At 38.1% G+C, this 11,303-nt stretch overlaps 1 protein-coding gene across 2 annotated transcripts; it reads left to right on the forward strand.

Moving 5' to 3' along the window:
• Positions 1 to 3: 3 nt before the first annotated feature.
• LOC146578716 (uncharacterized) lies at positions 4 to 4,598 on the forward strand. 2 transcript variants are annotated; one of them, XM_085268832.1, is made up of 4 exons: positions 4 to 274; positions 557 to 633; positions 2,194 to 2,428; positions 2,960 to 4,598. In XM_085268832.1, exons 1-4 carry the CDS (start codon positions 162 to 164, stop codon positions 4,470 to 4,472), a joined length of 1,938 nt encoding a protein of 645 aa, XP_085124958.1. In that variant the 5' UTR covers positions 4 to 161; the 3' UTR covers positions 4,473 to 4,598. The 2 variants fall into 2 exon arrangements, with proteins under 2 accessions (XP_085124958.1, XP_085124959.1); XM_085268833.1 differs by having other exon boundaries at positions 255 to 274; positions 2,172 to 2,428.
• Positions 4,599 to 11,303: the final 6,705 nt, after the last annotated feature.

Below are 11,303 nucleotides of genomic sequence, written 5' to 3' on the forward strand. Positions count from 1 at the left end.
CCACACAGCTGAACCTGACATTAGCACGTTTGGTTTTGCCTTCTTCTGCAAAAAATCCTGTCATATGTATGGCATGTGTTTTTCTGTCGCTCAGTTGGAAGAATTATACAAGAAAAACAGGGAAAATTAGAAACTGACAGGAGGGAGGAGTGAGTAGTTCCATGAAATCATGTGACCACAGGACATCAGTCCCTCCTCTGGTGCAGTATAAAACCTCTAAACGTTTACTTCTCTTTGTTCTTTTTGCTGCACGGAGCTTCCTGAAACAATTGAGGTAAGTTCACTTCGAATGATGGAATCAGTCAGAAATGATGAAATTACAAAATTATCTTGAAATTACGCTGCAGCTCTTAAAATTTAGTTGCTATGTTTTTCATCAGATTTCATGAGTAATCTTTACAGACATCCTTGTAAAGAACTGGAAACTTGTATATCAGTAAATCCAGTTGGGAAGACATATTAGAAATATGTGCTTGAGTGTTCATTTGTTATGCGAAGCAAGGATTAAATGTGATGATTGTGATATTTAACAATGAATATTCTTTCTGACCAACAGTTCACAGAAAACAGAAAAACCTTGTTGCCACTGCACAATGAGACATTTGCTGCTATCTGGGAGATACCTGATGAGGGGTAAAACAATCTAAAGTACACCTTTTAAACTATCAGAAACAAAAATATTTAATAAGATAAAATAGAATAATTATATATCCTTAATAGACTCTGTGTGTAAGTGAAGGTAGAAGCATACTACTACTATTTACTAGTACTGTCAGCGTTAATCTCATTAAAATGATGTTAACGCCATAACCACATTAACCACATTAACGTGGCAAATCTCCGTCAACGTGTTAGGTCATTAACGTGTTAGCGCTGTCCAGCCCCACGCACGGGGCGATCCGCGACTCTAATTATTAATAGAACTAAGTCATGTGTAATCTTCGATTATTTTCAAAGAAATGTGATACATGTGAACCTGTCAAATTGTTTTTATGTCTCTGAAAATGGCTGTAATTCCAAACAGTTAATGAAAAAAAAGTAAAGCTCCTTAAATTACAACTAAAACTGTGCACTTCAGTCCCATCTTGACCGTTTGTACCCAACTGGATATTTAAACCAGAGAAAAAACCTACAAAAAGGGTTTTGTTGTCCAAAACTCCTGAGTGATTCACATATTTGTTTTGAATTTTTTTGGTGCTACCATGCTGAGTTTTGGAGTCAGAGCCACAGATTGTGTTATGTGGATGAAAAAGGAAAGCCCCAATGTAGGGATGCACCGATACCACTTTTTTGGAAACGAGTACGAGTACTTGCATTTCAGTACTCGCCGATACCGATACCGAGTACTTAATAAAAACATGATTTAAATTTACAGGTAACAGCTTTAGTCCTATAATTTAACAAAAAAAAAAAAAAACAAAACAACCAAGGGACTGGTTTGGAATTAAGAACATTTATTTAAAATGAAAAGCATGTTGTCTGCAACATATTACTTCTTCTCTACTTCTCTAATTCTTCTCTCAGCTCTGAGCTGCAGCCGGGGCCTGGGGGCGGGCACTCGGGGCCTGGGGGCGGGCACTCAGCGCCTGTGATTAACCCCTTACGTGCCGCTCAAACATAGACAGGTCTCAGACCGTGGTATCGGTCCCAGGTATCGGGGGACTTTAAACGAGTACGAGTACTTTAGAAAATGTGGTATCGAGGCTGATACCCGATACCGGTATCGGTATCGGTGCATCCCTACCCCAATGTATCGACTTATACAAGCAAGCTTTATTACAGGCTCACACATTATGTCGCTGTTGTGCACAAACACACAAATTGGCTAACTGGGGGAAAATAATGCACTAATAAAAAATTTACTCACCTAAACTTCCAGGTTGATCTGTGTCTGTGTCTCCTGTCAATCAATGCAGCCACATCCCTGACTGAATAATTCAGTGTACAAATAATAAAAAAAGAACACTTCAGTCAGATTTGATAAATAGGAAATATTCACAGAAATTAAAATTCTTTTTCAAAAAGGCTGTAAATATCCATTTCAATTTCATTTCAATGAAAAGTTGAATATGGGGGCTGACTCTCTTTTGGAGGTCAAGTTTTAAACAATCGCAAGGTGAGGAATGAATTATGAAATGCATGGTGATAATCAGGGACCTAACAACTGTCAGTTATTCTTTTTTCTTTCTGCAGCAAACTTGAGGCAGGTAGGAACAGTGACCCATTCCAGAGGGATGTTCAACAGGATGTTTAACACTGCATACAGCCGCCCCCTCCAGTGTTTCAGAAGTACAAGAACCCTGTCTGTGCCAGCAACTTTGTTGGGTTTGACGTGGCTGAGGGGCCGTTTCATTTCATGGGTCCCTGTCACCAGTGCAGATGATGGAGAGAAAAAAGAGTCATCTTGGTTGAGCATCATCAGATCATGGTAGATAAAAATATTTCAGGAAAAAATGTGAAAATAACACAAAATACATTTTTTGCGATTTCAAAAGCTAAAAACACAAATGATTCTGCTCTCAGGCTGTTGTAGGGATCCTGCATACATGAAATCATTATTTAATAATAACATGTAAACTGGAATTTCAAGGCTAATTTTAAGTGACTGAAACTGTAAAATAGAGGAGGTGGAGCTGAAGAGTTCAAAATCTTCATTGTGAGTGAGCAGGATGGACAGGACGTGAAATGTTTAGTTAAGATCAGGTAAACCAGTTCGGATATGTGCAGAGGAGGGAAAGTGGAAAGAAGACGTAAACTATGAAGCTGCCAGGCAGGAGGAAAAGAGGAAGAACTCAGAGAATATTCATGGGTTTACTGGAGGGGGACATGCAGAGGGTTGACTTGATAAGGGAGGATGCTCAGATGATCTAAGGTGTGGAGAACCTTAGAGGAAGCAGCCAAAAGAGGAAGAGGAAAGTAATTGCAAATGTGAACTAACCATTTTTAAATCATTTTTCAGGTTTTGTAACAACTCACAAATCACCCTCGAAATGGATCGGGTCCATCCAGAACCTCCTGTTCTCTACAAGCCGAGATCAAAGAACGTGAAGTCTGGAACTTTTACAATAATTACTGTTGGTGAAAGAAATCCAAACAAGCCAAATAAAACCATCTTACTTGTGGGTGAAACAGGAACAGGAAAATCTACTCTGATCAACGCTTTTTTCAACTACAGCATGGGAGTGAAGTGGGAGGAAAACGCCTGGGTTCAGATTGTAGAGGAGGAGGAGAAAAGTCAGACAGAAAGTCAGACATCAGATGTGATCGTGTACGAGATCTTTGATTTTAAAGATAACACTCTGCCCTATTCTCTGACCATCATTGATACGCCTGGATTTGGAGACACCAGAGGGAAAGAAAATGAAAACATGATCAGTCAACAATTATTGGACTTGTTCAGGTCAGATGATGGAGTTAATGAAGTTCATGCAGTAGGTCTGGTGATGAAGGCAAGTGAGAATCGTCTGACTGACCGACTGAAGAACGTTTTCAGTTCAGTGATGTCTTTGTTTGGAAAAGACCTAGAGAAAAACATTGTAGCTCTGATCACACACTCAGATGGAACAACACCTGAAAATGCGCTCGAAGCTCTTGAAGCTGCAAACATTAAATGTGCCAAAAATGAGAAGAAGCCTGTTTGCTTCCTGTTTAATAACTGCCAACATAAACAAAGAACAGAGGAACAAGAACAAAACTTGAAAGCTGCTCATGGACTTTCAGAGAAAGGAATGAGAGGTTTCATAGCATTTCTGGGAAAAACTGCTCCTCAGAAACTGGAGAAAACTAAGGAAGTTCTGGATGAACGCCAAAACCTCCAAAATCTGATAGAGAAAATTCAGGCAATTGAAATGAAACAGACAGAAAGAACACAGATTTTGGAAGGTCTGAAGAAAAATCAGTCCATTGTTGAAATTGATGAAACCTACAAAGTTAAAGAACCTATCAATGGTGGGGAATGGGGGATTTTGTTTTATGATGGAGCTACATCTTGTCAGTTATGTGAGGAAACCTGTCATTATCCATGCACAACGGCCTGGTGTCCTGAAATGTGTGGCGTCATGAAAAATGGCTGCTGCATTGTTTGTATCAACAAATGTCCTGCATCTGCTCATGTGAAAGAAATGCAGAGATATGTGACTAAGACAAGGAGAGTAAAGAAGACTTGGGAAGAAATAAATAAGAAATATCGAGAGACAGAAACTGAACGTGAGAACAAGTCGAGTCTTATGGAAAACATTAAAAAGCAAATTAACCAACTGACAGCAGAGAAGTTACAGTTACTGGATGAGTCGTATCAACATGTTGTCAGACTGGAGGAGATCGCTCTGAAAGCTGATTCAGTGTCCGATATTAATTACTTGGACTTCCTGATTGAGAAGATGAACGAGATAGAGAAAGTTCAGAAACTGAAGGAGATGAGAAGCAGAATGAAGCAGAAGCAGGACAAAGGAACCAGAAATTCTCTGCATTAGGTGAACATCATTCACAAGCTCCCAACTCCTACAGCAAATAATTTTACATGTTAAAATATCTACAAACAAATGTAATGTATGAAGAATTCTTAAAATGTAATTACCTAACAATAAATAAATAACACATCCATCTTCTTCTGCTTATCTGGTATTAACCTCGATTCTTTTGTCCCCATGATAGAACAGAGAAAACTCGACTCATAGTGGTCAAACATTTATAATTATTTATTTAAATGGGGGATGTCCCATATGAAGTGAATTCACTTCATATGGGACAGATGTGAGGCGTGACACAGAACACTAGACAGTGGTGTAATTGTGTCAGAGCAGGTTTTAATGTTCCGATAAAAGTAAAATGTCACAAACTCCTCAGGGACAATTCTCATGTTTTCATGATTATATTCCTTCATCTGTGCATGTGTATAACCCATCTTATGGAGTTTGTTAGGTGAGGCTGTGTGCAGACAGGAATAGGACCCAAGGTGCAGACTCCGGAGACAGTCGTGAACTCAAAAAGGCTTTAATTTGGTACTCAAAATATAACATAACTGAAAAAACTCAAAACAAACTTAAACTGGAGGAATGACAGAACACACAGCAAAGAAAACAGTAGATCACGACACGGACACAGAGAAACACAGGGCTTAAATACACAGAGGGAGCAATCAGGGAATTGGTAACAGGAGGGAAACACAGCTGGGGCAAATCAGGCCTAACGAGACAAGGGGAAGCAAAACCAGACACATTAACATCAGACATGGACTTTCAAAGTAAAACAGGAAACATAACACAGACTCCCAGGCAGGCACCACAGAGGGAACAGAGACGTGGGACCAGGGCAGACACAAACACTGACTGAACACGGGGATATAGGAACTAAGGATACACAGAGACGTGAACTAGACAAGGGGATACAGGTGATAGGGGAGACAGAGCAACTAAAGAAGACAGAGACATAAACCATAAGACAGAACTCAAAGAAACCAAAGACTAAAAAGTATAAATAATATAATAAACTCAAAAACCCTGGGTCAACGACCCAGGCATCCTAACAGTTTAAAGAGGACACTGAGATGAACGGTAAGTGTAGAATAAAACGAGCGGCTGGAATATGTTGGAAGTATTTCACTGTTTTGTCTTTTTTTTTCTAAAAACTTAAGCACTGAACAGTCATTTGTATGATCTGTGGGGCTCAGGCTTTAAATGTGGTAATGTGTAGGCCTGCTCCTGCTGCTTCTCTCTTACTAGGTCAGTAAATATCAGCAGTTATATATATTTGCAGTAAAGTAACATAGAGATTCATATATTATTGTATATGAATATATTACTGATTGGACATGAGGCCTGCTGAAGGCAGCCAAGCTGGGGCCAGACTCAAGGTCAGGTGAAACGTGTCACGTGCAAACTAAAGCTCTTCTGCTGCCACCTACTGGCTCTTATTCTTTTGTGACTTTTTCCACAGTGCATACACTCATTGGCCAGATTTTTAGGCACACCTCACTAGGTGTGCTAGGCCAGGTGAATCTCAGAGAACATAAAAATAATCCATGCACATCCTCTTCACCCTGTGGGGTAGGTGCAGATAAGGAGCAGGTATGGATGAAACATTACTAAATGCAATAAATCAGGGATCAGGAGTTCTGCTGTGTGCAAACTATTATTTCCTCTTCTTTGTTAAAAGGAATCTTAGAAATAAACAGCAGTTTTTTGTGACATTCTGCTCTAAAAATATAGGGTGAAATGTACAAATTGGTCAGATTCCTCCATCATGTAAACTCTTACTTACTCTTACTCTTCTGTCAGTTTCATATTTCAACCGATAGCTGCACACTCGTTTTATTTTCTGGGCCTGTCTTCAGTTATTGGAACAGTTCAGTGTCACTCGATGGCACAAGACAGTTTTAGCCAGTGCTTGCTGCTTTTTTTGTCTGTGGATGTTATAGCAATGCAGCTATTTAAACTATTTATTTTGAACTGAGCAGTTATTGATTCTTTTTAATAAAGCAACTGGAAAGACCTGTTTATTGTGTAGTTTAGATACAATTTCAGGTTCATTTACAGACAGATTTGGGTTAAAATAAAGGTTATCTATTTCTACAATAATAAAAATTATGCAGCTACAAGAGCACAAAATAGTAATAATTAATTACCAAAAGCATTTCTTACCTCTGTGAAAAATTCATGCTTTAAAAACATTGAAGCTCAAACCCTGATAGGACAAACATACACACTAAGGAGAGTAAAAAAATGACAGACACTATGAACCCTGCAGAGGAAACAGGATTCACACACACCTGTGACAAAGAGGATAAAAATCAATCAAATTAAAGACGCATCCACTGATGCACTTATTTTTATAATTTAGCAATACACTTACAATATATTTTACAAGTTTAGCTACTTGTGATGCTAAATATTTTGAATTCAACTTCATGGTGCATTACTTAGCATAAAATAAAATAAACATGATCACAGAGGTGTTGTGTTAATAACATATTCTTATAAATACAACATCAGTTCAAGCATGTAATATGTACTATTTGTTTGTATTCAGGTGACAATAGAAAGACTAATAAAACAAGTATGAACACATTTTCTACGGGGTTTTCAGATTTTCGATAAAAACACTTGTTGTTTGGGTGCTCTAGTTTCAACATTTTTATCCAGTATATCCACCTACATCCCCCTTTTCTGCTCTTCTGTTCAAGCAATCTCAGCTTTTCCTTTCTATCTTTGTCCTCTAGACTCCGCAGCTGAGCTGATCTACTGATTTCCAATATAATATGTGTGCACTCCATATAAACATTGGAATTTGTGATGGGAAAAAATATATAAATTTAATACGAAAACCATATATTGGACAACAAGTAGAATATATTTAAAGTAGTGACTGCAAAGTAAACTAAAGTGAAGCAACTTGTGAGGTGTGGAGCTTGCCATGTGTGGCTTGCCATCACACACATATTTAATATATATACATGTAAGATAAATAATAAGACGCAGGAACCTTATAGCTTGTCTGTCTGAATCAGTTTGAAGTACAATGAGACTCATGAAGGAGGCTGAGATTAAATAATTATTGTTGGAGCCAAAGTAGTAGAAAAAAAACTGTGAGAAAACACATCAGAGGCACATCTAATTACTAATTACACAACTAGAGCGCCCTCTAGTTGATGATGGCTTGATATGACACTGGCTTTAAATCACATAATAAAAATAAATGGAAATTTGACAGATTAAAAAAATTGTTCTTTTAAAATGCAGTATACAAAGTGGAATATCTGAGCAAACAATTGTGTATGTGGTAATCTGGAGGAAAACACAATTTTAAATCCAAAATATCTTTTTGGGGTGTGTTTACGTCTTTGTGCAGAATCCGTGTTCCTGCTATCATTTACTTTCTTAGCTGTTTGGTGGTTGTTGAAATTTTGTGAGATGTCACCAGAGATTCTGGCATTTTGGGAAAAAGAAATTTATATAAAAAAATCGATTCAGGATTTTAATGAATCGGTTTCACGTTATCCAAGCCAGAATCGATTTTAATCGATAAATCGATTATAAAAACCCACCCCTACTCTAATGTCAAGTTACATGTTAGCGAGCAAGGGGCAGACAGCTGAGTTTATTAAACTCCACCAAGACAGCTGGTGACGCAAATCTAGGCTAGACCGTCCAATTTCACAACCTTGCACTTCTGGGCTCCTCGGTCTCCGAAGGACCTGGCCCACATAGACTGCGAAGGCCAGGTTCTTTGCAGGATGCAGCCTAGGAATTGGGAAACAACTTCTGAACATGTTGTTTTAGTTTCATTTTGTTCATTTGTTTGAAATTTTAAAAGTTTTAAGGGATTTTTGTATCTGATATTTGAATGAATAATCTATGAATTGTTTTTTATCTTTTAATGAAATGTGACTTTTTAAATTGTCAGCAGAGCATTCTTTAAACATGCAATCAGTTTGTGTTCTTGAAGAAAGTTTCATTTCTTGTACAGTTTCAGCACAGAATGAAAACAAAATGGGAAAATGTGTTTTAAGAGAAATGAAAGCTCACAAATTTGACTTTGGTGTCATTGCTGCACACATTCTATCACTTGGTACACTATATTTCAATGAAAATCAGACATACCATTTTCCACTGATATACAGTTCACTTGCATATTTACCTTACTCTTTTTATAAAGGTAATATAATGACCGAAGGATGTGTTTTTAAACTGATAAAACAGGTTAGCTATCAGTACATCAAAACTGAAACTGTCTAGAATGGCTTGAATTTAAAAAGCCTTCTCACATTTATATTACACATGTACTGAGACAATATTCTCTCTTTCTTTTCATGCTCACCACCACTGCAAAGGCTGTAACTTTATCTCTATCCTTAGGTCAGAGCCGGGCCACTATTTACCAAGGAATTAAAATCTGAATAATCATATTTATTTTATGCCCCAGTGATCTACAAATTGACTCTTACTTCAAACATCCTATTCAGCAAGTAGGCTGCACCTCTTTTGTTTTTGTTTGATCTGATCACTGAAATAAACTGTACATAAGTGCAGTTCAACACGTGTCAGCAGAGCAGACGGCTGTATTCAGAGAGAGCCGAGGACGTTTTCACGCCTAACCCTAACCCTGACATCCTCCAGCATCTGTCTCCTGAGGGGCACCAGGCAGGGATGCCCACTCTCCCCTTCACTGTTTGCAATTTTTTATCAAAACACTAGCAGCAACATTTAGGCGGACTATAGTTATTAAGGGCATAAAATGCAAGAACGTAGAACCTCAAATCAGTCTACATGAGGATGATGTGTTGCCTTTTCTCCGAGGTAATTGCATTAATAAACTCTTTCTCAAGACTTTCAGTTTATCCAATAAACTGGTTAAAGTCTGCAGTTCTTCACATAAAGAGGCACTGTAGGTGACACTTAATAATTGTCCACATTTTTCATTTTTTCATATTACTGCTGTGTTGCAGGATCCATGACAGCAAGAGGAACCATCATCATTCTGGACAACCCTATGAGTCCAGTCAGCATTTAATTAAAAACACAGACAGTGCAAAACAATGAGGTTTGGTAACATACGCACTTCAAAGTCCTGAGAAACTGCCTATACAATTCCTAAAATGTGTGTATTTACTGTGTTATTTAATAAATAAATAATCAAATCTATTTGGTTTTATCATGCTAGAAGGTGCAAAATCACCCAAATTAAAGCATATTGGTTATTTCTGCAATTCAGAACGACGTTTACTTAAATAGCTAAATATGCAAAACATAAGCTTATAGATGTGTGTGAGTCTTAGCTCAGTGTTGGAGCTATTTATTCTTTAATTTTTTTTATTTTGAAGTTTGTTAAAGTTTGTTGGTTTGTTTATGTTTTTGGGTTATTTACAATTTTTATTTGTAGGTTAATATTTACTTCGTTTTGTTTTATTTTGTTGTTTATCTTGTTAAGTCACGCAGGAAGAACTGTAGAGACTGGTATAGAACCAGCATGCACTGGGGTGGGCCTATGTTTTTTTTACCAAAGCAGGAGAAGCAGCAGGAAGGAACAAAAATGGGTCTTTGTTATTGCTTGCAAAAATGGATAAATAAACCATAAAGTACATTTGGACATTGGACTTCTATAGTCTGCATACAAAATATCACCACAGTGCAGCTGTGCAGTGGCTTGTAGATTTGAAATTGTTGGATGTTTGGTTGGACCAGGGACGATTCTAGGATCAGAGCTTTGGGGGTGCTGAGCATCAGGAGAGCTGCCCAGCCAGGCAAGATAAACTTTACTTGTCACGATGAGACTTCTTCCCTGTCTCTGTCAGTCCCTGCATCTCTAAATGTCTCCAGTTGTCCCGAGTTCCCTCTGACTGTCTCCTTGGTGCATTTAAACCCCTGTTCCTCCCTGTCCTCGTCGTCTGTTGTCTTCGTCTCCATTATCAGTCATCATAATTTTACCATCTCTGTGCAAGTCTGCAAATTTCTTTATTAAATCACAAGAATCTTAAATTCATCAAGTCTCTCTGTGCCTGGGTCCTCGTCTCAAAACATGACATCACTGTTTTGTACATTTCAACATAATTTAATCCCCAAATTTGTGAAAGAAAAGCAAAACACTTTTTTGAAAAATCTGTAACAAAACCATCAAATCTGATCAAGGTTATTTAAATGCTGCAAAAGAAGAATGGATTGGAATTTTAAAAAAAATACATATCCTAACCTTAATTACTGGGGGAGAATAATGAATGATGCTCATAGTTAGGAATGGGTATCGTTTAGGTTTTATCCGATACCGGCGCCAAACCGGTACTTTTGAAATGGTGCCGGTGCTTAAACAGTGCTCAAACTGGTGCTTAAAGAATGGAGAACACAAAATTGGTCCAAAAACCTCTCATGTTCAGCTGTTTTTTTGTCAAAAGATAACCATGTTAGCCTTTTCTGCGGCTATGGGGCATATATGGTATCACTCTTGGCTGGAAGCAGTGCTTAAACAATGGAAAAAAACACAAACTTTGTCCAAAAACATCTCATGTTTAACTGTTTTCCACTTTTTCTTTGGTCATTTTAGCCTTTTTGGCCAGGGTGAAGGGAGCATCTGCCATCAAACAAGAAGACAGCCGCATGTAGCTATGATGATGTTTGCTAGTTCACCTTACATGCATTAATGTAATAACGTGGTTAGCCTACTCAATGTAAATTACACACGAACAACATTAACCTACTCGCCCAGAGAAGAACGGCTGCTGCTGCCATCATCATCCTCATCATTTCTGCTACACTGGCAGGGCTAGGGGCCAGGACTCTCCTCTTCGAGTTTTTGGGGGATGTTGCTAACTCCGG

The sequence above is a fragment of the Mchenga conophoros genome, linkage group LG3 (genome assembly GCF_057382185.1).
Source record: "Mchenga conophoros isolate Kocher_MC1m ecotype Shallow Benthic linkage group LG3, M_conophoros_male_GT1.1, whole genome shotgun sequence".
In the NCBI taxonomy this organism is placed as follows: Eukaryota; Metazoa; Chordata; class Actinopteri; order Cichliformes; family Cichlidae; genus Mchenga; species Mchenga conophoros.

What these genes read in the sequence shown, in the direction of transcription:
- LOC146578716 (XM_085268832.1), top strand. Translation starts at nt 162, where the DNA reads ATGAAATCATGTGACCACAGGACATCAGTCCCTCCTCTGGTGCAGTAT. An exon ending in AGCTTCCTGAAACAATTGAG is followed by an intron (nt 275 to 556) that starts GTAAGTTCACTT and finishes TCTGACCAACAG; the next exon opens with TTCACAGAAAACAGAAAAAC. An exon ending in TGGGAGATACCTGATGAGGG is followed by an intron (nt 634 to 2,193) that starts GTAAAACAATCT and finishes TTCTTTCTGCAG; the next exon opens with CAAACTTGAGGCAGGTAGGA.